We start from the raw sequence: 19,022 nt of genomic DNA on the forward strand, positions 1-19,022 counted from the left end.
TAGTGGCGTGATAGATAAAACGATATCAACCAATGACTGCCTGATCAGTCCTGCCTTGGCATGTGAGCTTGTCCAATAGGAACCGCTGGCTGTGTTTTTTTTTTTTTTTTGGATGCGGTCCACGGTGCTGCTACATGATGAACAGAGACAGGAGCTGCTAGAGGAGCAATCCGCATCACTGACTATCTGATTTACACCGAGCAGGAAGCAACAGACACTTTACAGAAACAAACAACACAATCACTTTAAACATGGACACAAAACAGACCATTAATTTCGGTGCTGGACCTGCAAAACTACCACAGTCTGTAAGTCGACTTTTTACTGTGCATTGAAAACCGAAAAAGTAATGATTTATGTAGCCTGTAACATGAAGAGAAACCGAAATTAATTGTATGGATGCAACCTTTTTCCCTAATGCAATTTGCAAAAAAATGCAAAGTTGAATAAAAGATATTTGATAGAAAAATCAAGCGTTGTATTTGATGAGAGCAGACCAGAGATTGCGCTGTTGTATCTCTTCGTCGTTGAAACGCCACGATAGATTTATCTTTTGTAAACGGACCATTTGATGACTGTGAACAGAAAACAACGTGTTAAAACACGAGGAAATCTCGTTAATCATGTAAGAGGTAGGCTGGTAGGCCTTGGGTGAAACTAGATAGTTGAGTTGCATCAGCCGCGCGTAAACGTTAATGTGGAAAAACGCTCCGGTGCCAAGCGGCGCTATACGTCTCTAGACGGCGCTAAAACCACTGTCATGTCGGGTAGGGCTGTTGGTTTATCCGGGTGGCACCGGTCTGTTTTTATTATTATTATTATTTTATAGACATATTCATTCAGTTCCTCTACATTGGTTTTTAGAATGACCTGTATTCAAACTAAAGTAATTGTATTGAAGACTTGTAAGGGTTTACATTGAAGTGAATGAGCTGTATTCAAACTAAAGTAATTGTATTGAAGACTTGTAAGGGTTTACATTGAAGTGAATGAGCTGTATTGAAGACTTGTAAGGGTTTACATTGAAGTGAATGAGCTGTATTGAAGACTTGTAAGGGTTTTCATTGAAGTGAATGAGCTGTATTGAAGACTTGTAAGGGTTTACATTGAAGTGAATGAGCTGTATTTTTCAGGTGCTGTTCCAGGCCCAGAAAGAACTGCTGGACTACAATGGCAGCGGAATCAGTGTCCTGGGTGAGTGTCTGAATCAACGTTGTTTCCACCTATTTAATAAATATATATATATATATATATATTTTTATATATATATATATATATATATATATATATATATATATATATATATATATATATATATATATATATTTATTTTATATATATATATATCACACACACAGTACCAGTCAAAAGTTAAGACACTCCGACTCATTCAAGGGTTTTTCTTTATTTTTACTATTTTCTACACTGTAGAATAATAGAGAAGACATCAAAACTATGAAATAACACATATGGAAGTAACCAAAAAAAACTGTTAAACAAATCAAAATATATTTTATATTTGAGATTCTTAAAAGAAGCCGCCCTTTGCCTTGATGACAGCTTCGCACACTTGGCATTCTCAGGGTGTCTTTAATATTTTATTGTATTTTATTCTGTCCGTGTAGAGATGAGCCATCGGTCGTCAGACTTCACCAAGATCATGAACACAACAGAAAACCTGTTACGGGAGCTACTGTGAGTATAAACACACACTCTCTCTCACACACACACACACACACACACACACACACACCATCCGACTGGTCATGAGCTTCTCTCCCTCTATCTATTATTTTCTTGCTCTGCTCCTGATTTCTGTTTAAATCTAGTGTTTAAGAAACAACTGTCTGGGAGAACGAGTTGGTTTCTGCGTGTGTTTAACTGTCTGGGAGAACGAGTTGGTGTCTGCGTGTGTTTAACTGTCTGGGAGAACGAGTTGGTGTCTGCGTGTGTTTAACTGTCTGTGAGAACGAGTTGGTGTCTGCGTGTGTTTAACTGTCTGGGAGAACGTGTTGGTGTCTGCGTGTGTTTAACTGTCTGTGAGAACGAGTTGGTGTCTGCGTGTGTTTAACTGTCTGGGAGAACGAGTTTCCTCATTATTTTGCTTGAACTCGTGGCAGTTTACCATGACTGCCTTTCAGACTAGTTGTGCATTCTAGAACACCCCACATCGTTGGCTAGGCAACAGTGTATCATTTTAGAACAACCCCACATCGTTGGCTAGGCGACAGTGTATCATTCTAGAACAGTGGTTTCCAAACTTTTTATAGTCCCGTACCCCTTCAGTCATTCAACCTCCAGCTGTACCCCCTCTAGCACCAGGGTCAGCGCATTCTCAAATGTTGTTTTTTGACGTCATTGTAAGCCTGCCACACACACACACACACTATACATTTATTAACCATAAGAATGAGTGTGAGTTTTTGTCACAACCCGGCTCGTGGGAAGTGACAGTGTTCTTATAGGACCAGGGCACAAATAATAATAATCAATCATTTTTATCTTTATTTAACCATCTTACATATAAAACCTTATTTTAAAATTGTGAATAACTCACCACAGGTTAATGAGAAGGGTGTGCTTGAAAGGATGCACATAACTCTGCAATGTTGGGTTGTATTGGAGAGAGTCTCAGTCTTAAATCATTTTCCACACAGTCTGCCTGTATTTAGTTTTCATGCTAGTGAGGGCCGAGAATCCACTCACATAGGTACGTGGTTGCAAAGGGCATCTGTGTCTTAACAGCGTGATTTGCCAAGGCCGGATACTCCGAGCGCAGCCCTATTCAGAAATCTGGCAGTGGCTTCTGATTAAATTCAATTTTCACAGAACCGATTGTTGTAAATTCGATGAGGCTCTCTTGTTCAGATATCAGTAAGTAGACTGAAGGCAGGGCATGAAAGGGATAACGAATCCAGTTGTTTGTGTCATCCGTTTCGGGAAGTACCTGCGTAATTGCGCACCCAACTCGCTCAGGTGCTTCACTATATCACATTTGACATTGTCCGTAAGCTTGAGTTTATTTGCACACAAAAAAATCATACAACGATGGAAAGACCTGTGTGTTGTCCTTGTTATTGCAGACAGAGAAGAGCTCCAACTTCTTAATCATAGCCTCAATTTTGTCCCGCACATTGAATATAGTTGCAGAGAGTGTAATCCTAGATTCAGATCATTCAGACGAGAAAAAACATCACCCAGACAGGCCAGTCGTGTGAGAAACTCGTCATCATGCAAGCGGTCAGAGAAGTGAAAATTATGGTCAGTAAAGAAAACTTGAAGCTCGTCTCTCAATTAAAAAAACCTGTCAATACTTTTCCCCTTGATAACCAGCGCACTTCTGTATGTTGTAAAAGCGTTACATGGTCGCTGCCCATATCATTGCGTAGTGCAGAGTTTAGGGGCCTTGCTTTAACAAAGTTACCCATTTTCACTGTAGTGTCTAAAACGTCTTTCAAGCTGTCAGGCATTCCTTTGGCAGCAAGAGCCTCTCGGTGGATGCTGCAGTGTACCCAAGTGGCGTCGGGAGCAACTGCTTGCACGCGCATTACCACTCCGCTATGTCTGTCTCCCTACGTTTGGCTACATATGGACCGTTAGTAGAATTCCCGCGAGAGAGTAACGGTTAATCAAATTTATTTATATAGCCCTTCTTACATCAGCTGATATATCAAAGTGCTTTACAGAAACCCAGCCTAAAACCACAAACAGCAAGCAATGCAGGTGTAGAAGCACGGTGGCTCGGGAAAAACTCCCTAGAAAGGCCAAAACCTAGGAAGAAACCTAGAGAGGAACCAGGCTATGAGGGGTGGCCAGTCCTCTCCTGGCTGTGCCGGGTGGAGATTATAACAGAACATGGCCAAAATGTTCAAATGTTCATAAATGACCAGCATGGTCAAATAATAGTAATCACAGTGAACAGGTCAGGGTTCCATAGCCGCAGGCAGAACAGTTGAAACTGGAGCAGCAGCACGGCCAGGTGGACTGGGGACAACAAGGAGTCATCATGCCAGGTAGTCCTGAGGCATGGTCCTAGGGCTCAGGTCCTCCTAGAGAGAGCATACTTGAATTCACACAGGACACCGGATAAGACAGGAGAAATACTCCAGATATAACAGACTGACCCTAGCCCCCCGACACAAACTACTGCAGCATAAATACTGGAGGCTGAGACAGGAGGGGTCAGGAGACACTGTGGCCCCATCCGATGATACCCCCGGACAGGGCCAAATAGGCAGGATATAACCCCACCCACTTTGCCAAAGCACAGCCCCCACACCACTAGAGTGGTATCTTCAACCACCAACTTACCATCCTGAGACAATGCCGAGTATAGCCCACAAAGATCTCCGCCACGGCACAACCCAAGGGGGGGGGGGCGCCAACCCAGACAGGGAGACCACGTCAGTGACTCAACCCCTGTAATAGGGGTAGAAGCAGAGAATCCCAGTGGAGATAGGGGAACCGGCCAGGCAGAGACAACAAGGGCGGTTTGTTGCTCCAGTGCCTTTCCGTTCACCTTTTCACTCCTGGGCCATTAATGTGATTGGATGTTAATTGTTTGACTAGGCAACCTGTATTTGACATTGTGTTGTTATTTCACTGAACACTCAATGGTTTAATTTTATTTTTGGCAGTGGAACCTCACCCAAATGTATAGCCCCTTGGGACAATATAAATGGACTGTTTGAAAATGTGAAGAAAACAAAAAGTGAATCACATTTTGATTTGGCGTACCCCTGGGGGTCCCCCAGTTTGAGAATACCTGTTCTAGAACACTCCACGCTGTTGCCTAGCCAACAGTGGTATCATTCTAGGGCCGAAAAGATTGGAGATTTATCCACACATCTCTGTTTTTGGATAGATAAATCTTTGTGTTTGGTTAGTGTGTTCCAATTTTTTCAAAAGTGGTTACATTCTCTGGATTCTTCAATTACATTGAGCTGATTTCTGACGTGCTGTTCCTTCTTTTTCCGTAGTGTATTTTTGTATTGGTTTAGTGATTCACCATAGTGAAGGTGTAGGCTCAGATTTTCTGGGTCTCTGTGTTTTTTGTTGGACAGATTCCTCAATTCCTTTTTTAGGGATTTGAATTCTTAGGCTGTCTAGTTGATTTAAAAAAAAAATTGATTCTCACTCCCTCTCTCCCCTCCCTCTCTCTCTCTCCCTCCCTCTCCCCTCCCTCTCTCTCTCTCCCCTCCCTCTCTCTCTCTCCCCTCCCTCTCTCTCTCTCCCCTCCCTCCCTCTCTCTCCCCTCCCTCCCTCTCTCTCCCCTCCCTCCCTCTCTCTCCCTCTCTCTCCCCTCCCTCTCTCTCCCTCTCTCTCCCCTCCCTCCCTCTCTCTCTCTCCCTCCCTCTCTCGTTCCCTCGCTCCCTCCCTCTCTCATTCCCTCGCTCCCTCCCTCTCTCATTCCCTCGCTCCCTCCCTCTCTCATTCCCTCGCTCCCTCCCTCTCTCTCTTGTTCGCTCGCTCCCTCCCTCTCTCTCTCGTTCCCTCGCTCGCTCCCTCCCTCTCTCTCTCCAGGAGTATCCCAGACAACTACAAAGTCCTGTTCCTCCAGGGGGGCGGGACGGGCCAGTTTAGTGCCGTCCCCCTCAATCTGATTGGTATAAAGGAGGACAGGTGTGCTGATTACCTAGTGACGGGCACCTGGTCGTCCAATGCTGCCAAGGAAGCTGAGAAATACGGCAAGGTCAACGTGGTTCACCCCAAACTGGACACCTACACCAGTAAGGGGGGTGTGTGTGTGTGTGTGTGTGTGTGTAGCCAGTGGTTGCTCCGAGTGATAACAGGAGACACAGTGTTCTGTGTTAACAGTTTAATGTAGCAGAATGACTCCTCATGTCTCCTGTTGACGCTATCTATCCGCCTCACACCATTAACCCACACTAACTACACGTGGCTTATTCCCACGCTGACGACACGTGGCTGATTCCCACGCTGACTACACGTGGCTGATTCCCACGCTGACTACACGTGGCTGATTCCCACGCTGACTACACGTGGCTGATTCCCACGCTGACTACACGTGGCTGATTCCCACGCTGACTACACGTGGCTGATTCCCACGCTGACTACACGTGGCTGATTCCCACGCTGACTACACGTGGCTGATTCCCAGGCTGGCTGACTACACGTGGCTGATTCCCAGGCTGGCTGACTACACGTGGCTGATTCCCAGGCTGGCTGACTACACGTGGCTGATTCCCAGGCTGGCTGACTACACGTGGCTGATTCCCAGGCTGGCTGACTACACGTGGCTGATTCCCAGGCTGGCTGACTACACGTGGCTGATTCCCAGGCTGGCTGACTACACGTGGCTGATTCCCACGCTGGCTGACTACACGTGGCTGATTCCCACGCTGGCTGACTACACGTGGCTGATTCCCACGCTGGCTGACTACACGTGGCTGATTCCCACGCTGGCTGACTACACGTGGCTGATTCCCAGGCTGGCTGACTACACGTGGCTGATTCCCACGCTGGCTGACTACACGTGGCTGATTCCCACGCTGGCTGACTACACGTGGCTGATTCCCACGCTGGCTGACTACACGCTGGCTGACTACACGCTGGCTGACTACACGCTGGCTGACTACACGCTGGCTGACTACACGCTGGCTGACTACACGCTGGCTGATTCCCACGCTGGCTGATTCCCACGCTGGCTGATTCCCACGCTGGCTGATTCCCACGCTGGCTGATTCCCACGCTGGCTGATTCCCACGCTGGCTGATTCCCACGCTGGCTGATTCCCACGCTGGCTGATTCCCACGCTGGCTGATTCCCCCACGCTGGCTGATTCCCCCACGCTGGCTGATTCCCCCACGCTGGCTGACTACACGTGGCTGATTCCCCCACGCTGGCTGACTACACGTGGCTGATTCCCCCACGCTGGCTGACTACACGTGGCTGATTCCCGCGCCAATAAAGCCTCTTGAATTGAAATGACTGAAGAGTTTCAGAGCTAGTGTGAGGGTTCTATGAGCCCAGATTAGACCTCTGATTTGCTGACCAGGTCACATGATGCCGATTAGGAGAGAGTTGCCCCTAGCAACAGAGTGTTCCATAAGCAGAGGTGTGACTGTTGGGGGGGGGGCGAGTGCCCTGTAAACACTAGCTCTTCTCTCTGCAGGTTAATACGTGTTTTATGGCACATTCACATAAAGGATTTATCCCAGTTTTTTTTTGGTTTTTTTTACCAGAAAGGCTTACACTTTTCTGTTACCATCTACTCAGGCCGAGGACCAGTGTTCCCTCACGCAGCTCCATAGGGACTGCCGCACTCAGAGAAGCACGAGAATGAACTTTACTCAACTTTCTAGAGTTTTCCACCGTTAGTTAACACTATCAACGTGTCCCTTTACTGTGGCAACTGTGATCGAATCAACGCAATATTAGACACTTTTTTTTAATGCAACATACCGAAACATGACGACCTATGCGAGACTTAGTATGCAAAACTAACTAACTAACTATGCAGGAGATGTTGTTGTAGGCAGAATGCATCGGAGTAGGATTCTATTGCATTGACAGGCACGTACTCTATACAGACCGGTGCGCCATAACCAATCATAGCTGCTGTAGGCCTATATGCAAATAGACCATTGCCATATATGGATCTGACCCATTCACTTTGAACTGGACTGTGTTTACAGCATGAGCTGTCGTGAGTAAATGAGCTTGTTTTGAGATCAGAGCGAAAGTTACATGTAGCGATGTGTGTACATCTGTTCATATCCTTTACTAGTTTACTGTTCACATCCCTTGGTAGTTAGTGAGTTATAATCCCAGTTATAGATCATTTGTTCATATCCTTTGCTAGTTAGTGAGTTATCAGCCCAGTTATAGATAATATGTAGTCAGCAACTGGGGAGTGATTGCTTCCTACAACAGCACAAAACGTGTACATTTCTAGACATCTTTGAAAAGCCAGTCAGGAAAATAACTTTTATTTTCTTGTCTTAATACCTGTTAGGGCTAGGGGGCAGTATTGACACGGCTGGATAAAAAACGTACCCGATTTTAATCTGATTATTACTCCTGCCCAGAAACTAGAATATGCATATAATTATTAGCTTTGGATAGAAAACACTCCAAAGTTTCTAAAACTGTTTGAATGGTGTCTGTGAGTATAACAGAACTCATTTGGCAGGCCAAAACCTGAGAAGATTCTGTACAGGAAGTACCCTGTCTGACCATTTCTTGGCCTTCTTGATCATCTCTATCCAAAACAGGGGATCTCTGCTGTAACGTGACATTTTCTAACGCTCTCAGAAGGCGCCAGAACGTTGAATGGTGACTTTGCAGGCCATGGCTGAAAAACAGTAGCGCATTTGGATAGTGGTCGATCTGAGAACAATGAGTCTGGGGGCGCGTGCACGAGGCGACCCCATGTTTTTATTCTTTCGTCTTTGAATGAAAACAACGACTCCCGGTCGGAATATTATCGCTTTTTTACGAGAAAAATAGCATAAAAATTGATTTTAAACAGCGTTTGACATGCTTCGAAGTACGGTAATGGAATATTTTGAATTATTTTGTCACGAAACGCGCCGGGCGCGTCACCCTTCTTTACCCTTCGGATAGTGTCTTGAACGCACAACAAAACGCCGCTATTTGGATATAACTATGGATTATTTGGAACCAAACCAACATTTGTTATTGAAGTAGAAGTCCTGGGAGTGCATTCTGACGAAGAACAGCAAAGGTAATCCAATTTTTCTTATAGTAAATCTGAGTTTGGTGAGTACCAAACTTGGTGGGTGTCAAAATAGCTAGCCCGTGATGGCGAGCTATCTACTCAGAATATTGCAAAATGTGCTTTCACCGAAAAGCTATATGAAAAAATCAGACACCGCGATTGGATAAAGGAGTTCTGTATCTATAATTCTTAAAATAATTTTGTTTTTTGTGAACGTTTATCGTGAGTAATTTAGTAAATTCACCGGAAGTTTCGGTGGGTATGCTAGTTCTGAACGTCACATGCTAATGTAAAAAGCAGTTTTTTGATATAAATATGAACTTGATTGAACAAAACATGCATGTATTGTATAACATAATGTCCTAGTAGTGTGATCAGATGCTGACATAATCTAATGTTTTGCTTTCGCTGTAAAGCCTTTTTGAAATCGGACAGTGTGGTTAGATAAAGGAGAGTCTTGTCTTTAAAATGGTGTAAAATAGTCATATGTTTGAAAAATGGAAGTTTTGGGATTTTTGAGGACTTTGTATTTCGCGCCACGCCCATCATTGGATATTGGAGCAGGTGTTCCGCTAGCGGAACGTCTAGATGTAAGTTAACACTGGAGTGATAAATGTGCAGATGATGATGTGCAAGTAGAAATACCAGTGTGCAAAAGAGAAAAAAAGCAAATAAAAACAATATGGGGATGAGGTAGTTGGATGGGCTATTTACAGATGGGCTGTGTATAGCAGCAGCGATCGGTAAGCTGCTCAGATAGCTGATGCTTAAAGTTAGAGGGAAATATAATTCTCCTACTTCAGCGATTTTTTTTTTATATTTTATTTTTTATTTTTTTGTTATTTTTTTTAATATTTTTTATTTTTTATTTTTTTTTTATTATTTTTTTTAAAAATTTATTTATTTGTATTTTTTTGTTTGTTTTTTATTATTTATTTTTTTTGCAATTCGTTCCAGTCTTTGGCAGCAGAGAACTGGGAAGGCGGCCAAAAGAGGTGTTGGCTTTGGGGATGACCAGTGGGATATACCTGCTGGAGCGTGTGCTACAGGTGGGGTGTTGTTATCGTGACCAGTGAGCTGAGATAAGGCGGAGCTTTACCTAGCAAAGACTTATAGACATTTTATACATATAACATTATTTTATTTATTTATTATTTAACCTTTATTTAACCAGGAAAGGCTCATTGAGATTTAAAATCTCTTTCAAGAGCGTCCTGGCCAAGATGGGCTGCGCCACATAAGGGTGTATACACTAGTGGAACATGGGTATTAGTCGACAAGCAGCATTAGTGTTCAAGAGTAACTGTAACAACAGTTACAGTATTTTAGAAAGTTCTCTCGTGCAGTGGATAATTACACTAACACAATGAATGGTGTTCAAATCAGCTATAAAACTCAATCTGAGCCAATACTCACCTGGCCGTTCTAAAGCGTTACACCAAATACAATAGAGCTCGTCATTCTCTGAGAGACCGTCTGGCATGCAGGCTATGCTTCCACGTGGTTGGGCATCAGTTCAGGGCAGGCTATGTTTCCACGTGGTTGGGCATCAGTTCAGGACAGGCTATGCTTCCACGTGGTTGGGCATCAGTTCAGGGCAGGCTCTGTGTTTTGGACTGCATAGTTGTCTGCATTTGTTATCGTCACACTCATCAGTGTAGATTGAGCAGGTTTTGACAATGTCCTCATCTATAACTGGACTTTATCCCGGTCAGTCTCAGACTAGGTAGACCCTGTGTCCTCATACAAAACTTGATTCTGATCAGTCTCAGTCTAGCCCAGTTAGCAATCATAACACAGGAGGCCGCCATCCCTCCAGTGGTCAAGCGCCTGCCCATTTCAAATTTTTCCACACCGATTTTGACAAACCATTTCTGTATGGACCTCACTTTGTGCACGGGGGCATTCTCATGCTGAAACAGGAAAGGGCCTTCTCCAAACTTTTGCCACCAAATTGAAAGCACAGAATCGTCTAGAATTTAATTGTATGCTGTAGCGTTAAGATTTCCCTTCACTGGAACTAAGACGCCTAACCCGAACCATGAAAAACAGCCCCAGACCATTATTCATACTCCACCAAACTTTACAGTTGGCACTATGCATTGGGGCAGATAGTGTTCTCCTGGCATCCACCAAACCCAGATTCGTCCGTTGGACTGTCAGATGGTGAAGCGTGATTCATCACTCCAGAGAACGAGTTTCCACTGCTCCAGAGTTCAATGGCGGCGAGCTCTACACCACTCCAGCCGACACTTGGCATTGCGCATGGTGATCTTAGGCTTGTGTGCGGCTGTTCGGCCATAGAAACCCATTTACTGAAGCTCCCAACGAACAGTTCTTGTGCTGACGTTGCTTCCAGAGGAAGTTTAGAACTCTGTAGTGAGTGTTGCAACCGAGGACAGACATTTCTTACGTGCTTCAGCTCTCGGCGCTCCCGTTCTGTTAGTTTGTGTGGCCTACCACTTCGCGGCTGAACCGTTGTTGCTCCAAGACACTTCACAATAACATCACTTACAGTTGACCGGGGCAGCTCTAGCAGGGCAGAAATTTGACTAACAGACTTGTTGGAAAGGTGGCATCCTATGACGGTGCCACATTGAAAGTCACTGAGCTCTTCAGTAAGGCCATTCTACTGCCAATGTTTGTCTATGGAGATTGCATCCCTCTGCTCAATTTTATACACCTGTCAGCAACGGGTGTGGCTGAATTAGCCAAATTCACTACTTTTGGCCATCAAAGTAACATAGTAAAGGAATCAAATAAGTGACATTGTAAATATACTAAAAATATAACAAAAACCTATAGGCATATAGCAGGGGTCTCTCCAACCTTTTCTAGCATGAAAAATGTAACATGTCGAAAGCTATATTTATATTTTACCAAATTGTCAGTTTTGTACTTAGTTTTGTACTCAATTACAATTGTTCATATATAAAAATTGGATGTTCTGAGTCCATGTCAATGTTTAAAATCACATCAGAATATATGTGCCGGCCTAGCAATTGTACTGCTGCTGCTCATGTCTTGTTAAGCCGGTGGTAAATAACCAGGGGTGGGATAATGTGATTAACAGGGAGCTTTCGGTGTCTGATGCTTGTAATATAGTATTTGTTCATGACAGTTTAGGCCTTTTTGTGGCACGCTTGTAAGACTCTGATTGTCCAAAAGGGTTCCAACAAGTTTTCTACTGTTTTTCTCTGTAGTTGTCCGGTATCAGATGACTTGTCGTGTAGTCCTGAACAGAACTACAGAGTTGCTTTTTCCTACCATTTGCTCTGGAAGATGCTTATTTGAAGATAGGCTAGCCAGCTGTGTTGATGGGTCCCCAGTGGGGTGATGAGAGTAGTGTAATACGATGGTTTGAAGATAAGCTAGCTAGCCGTGTTGATGGTTCCCCAGTGGGGGGTGATGAGAGTAGTGTGATACGATGGTTTGAGCAGAGTAACATAATGGTCCCACTTAAATTCGCTTTCTAGATACTTAGGACAGCTAATCAGCCGTACCAGTGATTGTCCGGGAGGTGAGTTTATCCTCTCTACCTCGTGTTGAGATTCAAAGTTCAAATCCACTTTAAACGTGCAGCTGCAGCTTCATGCTTTTCTGGTCTGCTATGTTCATTTCTTAATTAATCATTTATACAGTTTGTTTGAAAGGAGCTGTTCCGTCAAGCTGACACGCTCTCTGACCTCACTTGGAGGCTTGACTTGTCACTTGTAAAACAAATATCTCTTATTGTTTCTCAAATCACATCCCTCTCTTAACAAAACACTTTAATCATTTTTCATATTACATGCACAATGGAGAGTATGGAAACTTGGTACATGTATACTTTCCAAGTTACAGTATTTCCTTTCTTACATTTTTAATGACATCACAAAATAACAAACAGAATGACATTAGTGTTCTATAGATCACCTCGGACCATTCCCCACGGTCTATGTTAAAAATATTGATTCCAGTAGTTGCTTTTGAACGTGTTAGAGTTTCGGCGGGAAAAAGTATCTTGGAAACAAAGTACATTCCTTAGGTGAATATTGGAGAGGGAGACCTGAACCCCCCCCCCCCCCCCCCCCCGCTTGATTTACGACAGGACGTGAGTTGTTAATCACCACTAGTCGTCCCCCCCCCCACCCTGCGGGGGTCTGATTGAAGTTATTCATTGCAAATCTGACCTATTTAGATTCTCGTGGTCAGTCATTGACAAATGATTCTGACCGTGTGGTCTAATGATTCTGACCGTGTGGTCTAATGATTCTGACCGTGTGGTCTAATTATTCTGACCGTGTGGTCTAATGATTCTGACCGTGTGGTCCTCCAGAGATCCCTGACCCTAGCAGTTGGTCGTTGACCCCTGGATCGTCCTACGTGTATTACTGCTGCAACGAGACAGTGCACGGCGTGGAGTACAACTTCACCCCCGAAACCCACGGAGCCGTCCTGGTCTCTGACATGTCATCTAACTTCCTGTCCCGACCCGTCGACGTTTCCAAGGTAAGGTTGAACATTTCACTTTTGTTCCCACGCTGCAAAGTCAAAATCGGCTACATCATTAAATGTTTGATTTATTTAACCTTTATTTAAATAGGCAAGTCCGTTAAGAACAAATTCTTATTTACAATGACGGCTTAGGAACAGTGGGTTAACTGCCTTGTTCAGGGGCAGAACGACAGATTTACTTCATTAAAATACATGAGCATGGAAATGAGATTTGAGGTGCTGATTTGAGGTTATGGTTATGCAGCATAATGTATGGTGTGTATTTTATTTATTTATTATAATTTTTTTCATTTTATTTTACCCAGAAATGACCAAAAACATTAAAGGTTAATAACCCAGTAATAACTTCCTGTGTGTTGGTGTTTATTCAATGTGTTATTAATAGTTTGGGCTGATCTTCGCTGGGGCTCAGAAGAACGTGGGCTGTGCTGGTGTTGCTGTGGTGATCGTGAGAGAGGATCTCATTGGCCACGCCCTGACGGAGTGTCCCATTGTCCTTAACTACCAAGTGCAGGCTCAGAACAACTCCCTGTACAACACACCAGCCTGCTTCAGGTAAAACACACACACACACACACACACACACACACAGTGCCTTGCTTCAATTACTGCAGGATTACAGCAGGTATGGGTGTGCAGGCTTTTGTTCCAACCAAGCATTACAAGCCCACCCAATCTACCTACCTCATCCCCATATTGTTTTTATTTACTTTGCTGCTCTTTTGCACACCAGAAGTGAAGCACTAACTCCTTCCTGTTTTTGTTCAGTATTTGGTCAGGACTGTTTCTATTATTTATAATAGAGCTACTGTACAAGGAGGGGTGTCCAAATATGTGGTGGTTACTAGAGGTTGACCGATTCTGATTTTTCAACGCCGATACCGATTATTGGGCGACCCAAAAAAAAAGCCGATACCGATTAATCGGCCTATTTGTTTTTTATTTAATTTAAAAAAAAATAATTGTAATAATGACAATTACAACAATACTGAATTAACACTTATTTTAACTTAATATAATACATCAATAAAATCAATTTAGCCTCAAATAAATAATGAAACATGTTCAATTTGGTTTAAATAATGCAAAAACACATTGTTGGAGAAGAAAGTAAAAGTGCAATATGTGCCATGTAAAAAAGCTAACGTTTAAGTTCCTTGCTCAGAACATGAGAACATATGAAAGCTGGTGGTTCCTTTTAACATGAGTCTTCAATATTCCCAGGTAAGAAGTTTTAGGTTGTAGTTATTATAGGAATTATAGGACTATTTCTCTCTATACGATTTGTATTTCATATACCTTTGACTATTGGATGTTCTTATAGGCACTTTAGTATTGCCAGTGTAACAGTATAGCTTCCGTCCCTCTCCTCGCTCCTACCTGGGCTCGAACCAGGAACACATCGACAACAGCCACCCTCGAAGCAGCGTTACCCATGCAGAGCAAGTGACGTTTGAAACGCTATTAGCGTGCACCCCGCTAACTAGCTAGCCATTTCACATAATTTACACCAGCCTAATTTCGGGAGTTGATAGGCTTGAGGTCATAAACAGCGCAATGCTTGAAGCATTGCGAAGAGCTGCTGGCAAAACGCACGAAAGTGCTGTTTGAATGAATGCTTACGAGCCTGCTGGTGCCTTCCACCGCTAGTCAGACTGCTGTATCAAATCATAGACTTAATTATAATATAATAACACACAAACACGAGCCTTTGGTCATTAATATGGTCGAATCCGGAAACTATCACGTTTATTCTTTCAGTGAAATACGGAACCGTTCCGTATTTTATCTAACGGGTGGCATCCCTAAGTCTAAATATTCCTGTTACATTGCACAACCTTCAATGTTATGTCATAATTACGTAAAATTCTGGCAAATTAATTCGCAACGAGCCAGGCGACCCAAACTGCTGCATATACCCTGACTCTGTTGCAAGAGAAGTGACACAATTTTCCTAGTTATTCATGTTAGCAGGCAATATTAACTAAATATGCAGGTTTAAAAATATATACTTGTGTATTGATTTTAAGAAAGGCATTGATGTTTATGGTTGGAGCAACGTGTACCTAAGCGATTATATGCAACGCAGGACAGGCTAGTTAAACTAGTAATATCATCAACCATGTGTAGTTAACTAGTGATTATGATTGATTGATTGTTTTTTATAAGATAAGTTTAATGCTAGCTAGCAACTTACCTTGGCTTCTTATGCTAAATGATGATTCCACCTGAGTCTCGGCCCCGTTTTAACATTTTTTATGTTTGATTGATGGTAGTAAACTTTCTCTATAGCCTGAGGGACACTGAGTATCTATGTCTCCACGACACCATGTTTCCAGTAGGATTATGATGTCCTGTCCCTTGATGTTTTTAACAAATTCTGGATTTGTTGTTTTAGAACCAAAATACAAAGAGTATAGGCCTTATAATACAAAATATTAGGAACACCTGCTCTTTCCATGATAGACTGACCAGGTGAATCCAGGTGAAAGCTATGATCTCTTATTGATGTCACTTGTTAAATCCACTTCAATCAGTGTAGATGAAGGGGAGGAGACAGGTTAAAGAAGGATTTTTAAGCATTGAGACATGGATTGTGTATGTGTGCCATTGAGGGTGAATGGGCAACAACATATTTAAGTGCCTTTGAACGGGGTATGGTAGTAGGAGCCAGGCGCACCGGTTTGTGTCAAGAACTGCAACGCTGCTGGGTTTTTCACACTCAACAGTTTCCTGTGTGAATCAAGAATGGTCCACCACCCAGAGGACATCCAGCCAACTTCACACAACTGTGGGAAGCATTGGAGTCAACATGGGCCAGCATCCCTGTGAAACGTTTTCGAACACCTTGTACAGTCCATGTCCCCGACGAATTGAGGCTGTTCTGGGGGGGAAAAGGGAGGTGGGGGTGCAACGCAATATTAGGAAGGTGTTCCTAATGTTTTGTACACTCAGAGAATGTATATAGATATATCTCTCTCTCTAGTATCTACATCATGAGTCTGGTTCTGGAGTGGATCAAGAACAACGGAGGTGTTGACGGCATGGAAACGCTTAACAAGAAGAAATCCAGTATGATCTATGACATCATCAACTCCTCCAACCACTTCTACACGTTAGTATCCTTTCAGAGGGAGGGAGGGTGGAGGGTGGAGAGATGAAGGGAGGGAGGGTGGAGAGATGAAGGGAGGGAGGGTGGAGAGATGAAGGGAGGGAGGGTGGAGAGATGAAGGGAGGGAGGGTGGAGAGATGAAGGGAGGGAGGGTGGAGAGATGAAGGGAGGGAGGGTGGAGAGATGAAGGGGAGAGAGAGAGATGGGGAGGGGGGGAAAGATGGAGGGGGAGAAGATGAGAACGGGAGGGGGGAAGATTGGGGGGGGAGAGGGAGGGAGGAATTCTGAACAGAAAATAACATTCAGTAGGAATTGGCTCAAACCTGTCTCCATGGTAACTGCCGTGTATTGGGAAATGTTACAAGGTGTTCGGTTTACAAGATGGAGTTTGTAAAGTGTATACCTGTGTAACATGTTGTGAGCATGCCTGTCTCCATGGTAACTGGCGTGTGTGTGTGTGTGTGTGTGTGTGTGTGTGTTACGCGGTCAGGTGTCCGGTGGACGTGGCGTGTCGTAGTCGTATGAACGTTCCGTTCCGCGTGGGGAAGAAACAGGGTGACGAAACTCTGGAGAAGGAGTTCCTGGATGGAGCCTCCAAACTGGGGATGATCTCGCTGAAAGGACACAGGTACACACACACACACACACACACACACACACACACACACACACACACACACACACACACACACGGTGTATATGTGTCACTGGTGGGTAAGAGGGGTCTTCCATCTGAGTGTCTCTGCTCAAGGTGTGTTTGTGTAATTTAATAACCATGTAACTAATGGTGGAAAAAAGTACCCAATTCTCATACTTGAGTAAAAGTAAAGATACCTTTTAATAGAAAATGACTCAAGTGAAAGTCACCCGGTAAAATACTACTTGTGTAAAAGTCTAGAAGTATTTGGGTTTTTAAATATACTTAAGTATCAAAAGTAAATGTAATTGTTAACATATACTCAAAAGTAAAAGTGTAAACCATTTCAAATTCCTTATATGAAGAGAACCAGACGGCACCATTAAAAAAAAGGACGGATAGCCAGGGGCACGCTCCAACAACGGTTGCGTGCCGCCCTATGGAACTCCCGGTCACGGCTGGTTGTGACACAGCCTGGGATCGAACCCGGGCCTGTAGTGACGCCTCAACACTGCGATGCAGTGCCTTAGACCGCTGCGCCACACGGGAGGCTGCTGTTGGCTTTGATTGGAGGGTCCTTTTTAAAGGGGAGTTCTCTGATTTAAAAAAATAAATAAAATTCTCTCTCTAACTGTCCGTTCACAAAGTTTCCTAAAGTAGACTGTCTGGACTCTCTTTAGTAATAATCCAATGCTCTTGACATGATGTCATCTTGTAAAGGACCTGTTTTCACGAGCTTCGGCTGCTTTACTTATCTCATTACGGCGTCGTCTCTTTTTTAAAGAATGGTCGAATGACCGCAGCAGGGTTTGTCGCATGTTATGTGACTATTTCGGGAAACGTGTTAGAAAACCCAGCGGCGTTGAGAAATAGGATCTGTAATAAGGGTTTTGTATGCATAAAAGCCAACAGACAAGGAAGACAGATCTTTATGTTGACTCTGTTAATGTTGTGTCAATACGAACGTGTAACAGATCCTCTCCAACCTGGCATTTCTCCATTTGTTGATTCATATTTAATAATAATAATGAAATGTGATGGCTGGTTTCAAATAGTTTTATTAAGAAGCAGATCCATGTCAACAAGTACTAACAGAATGGTGACCTCCCCTTTTAGACCCTGAACATGCCTGTCTGTCTCGAACTGTCTGTCTCGGTCTGTCTCGGTCTGTCTCGGTCTGTCTCGTCTGTATCAGTCTGTCTGTCCTGTCTGTCTGTCTGTCTGTCTGTCTGTCCGTCTGTCCTGTCTGTCCGTCTGTCCGTCTGTCCGTCTGTCCGTCTGTCCGTCTGTCTGTCTGTCTTTGCTTATGGTGTTTGTGTCTCCCCCTACAGGTCAGTGGGAGGAATACGCGCGTCTCTCTACAACGCTGTGTCAGTGGAAGACGTTCAGGCTCTGGCCAATTACATGAAGGAGTTCCTTAAGGAGCATCAATAGGAGAAGGCCATAAAGCATGCTGGACCAATCAGAGCAGGCTATGCTGTTGGATCTGTGGGACCAGGGTTCAGTAAGGTGAAACGTTCACAACGTTACAGATGGAGATGCACTGAATAGACCTGACAGCCAATCATATTATTACATGACAGCCAATCAAATCAAATTATATTAGTTACATGTGCCGAATACAACAGGTGTAGACCTTATTGTGAAATGCTTACTTACAAGCCCTTAACCAACAATGCAGTTAAAAAAAAATATGGGTAATAATAAGAAATAATACTAACAAGTAATTTAAGGGCAGCAGTGTATATGATGTATGGGATACATTTCTGTCTGACTGTTTTGTAACATGGAACTTTCCTGAACATGACCCCAAACTGACCCCAGACCTGTTCAGCTCACTGACCCCAGACCAGTTCAGCTCACTGACCCCAGACCAGTTCAGCTCACTGACCCCAGACCAGTTCAACACACTGACCCCAGACCAGCTCAACACACTGACCCCAGACCAGCTCAACACACTGACCCCAGACCAGCTCAACACACTGACCCCAGACCAGCTCAACACACTGACCCCAGACCAGTTCAACACACTGACCCCAGACCAGTTCAACACACTGACCCCAGACCAGTTC

The 19,022-nt window shown here is 43.8% G+C and overlaps 1 protein-coding gene across 1 annotated transcript; it reads left to right on the forward strand.

Moving 5' to 3' along the window:
* Positions 1 to 98: 98 nt before the first annotated feature.
* psat1 (phosphoserine aminotransferase 1) lies at positions 99 to 18,664 on the forward strand. The gene is made up of 9 exons (XM_014143568.3): positions 99 to 308; positions 1,134 to 1,194; positions 1,626 to 1,695; positions 5,524 to 5,729; positions 13,023 to 13,195; positions 13,587 to 13,756; positions 16,188 to 16,316; positions 16,804 to 16,941; positions 18,282 to 18,664. Exons 1-9 carry the CDS (start codon positions 252 to 254, stop codon positions 18,382 to 18,384), a joined length of 1,107 nt encoding a protein of 368 aa, XP_013999043.1. The 5' UTR covers positions 99 to 251; the 3' UTR covers positions 18,385 to 18,664.
* Positions 18,665 to 19,022: the final 358 nt, after the last annotated feature.

Source organism: Salmo salar, chromosome 15, assembly GCF_965601325.2.
Source record: "Salmo salar chromosome 15, fSalSal1, whole genome shotgun sequence".
Classification (NCBI taxonomy): domain Eukaryota; kingdom Metazoa; phylum Chordata; class Actinopteri; order Salmoniformes; family Salmonidae; genus Salmo; species Salmo salar.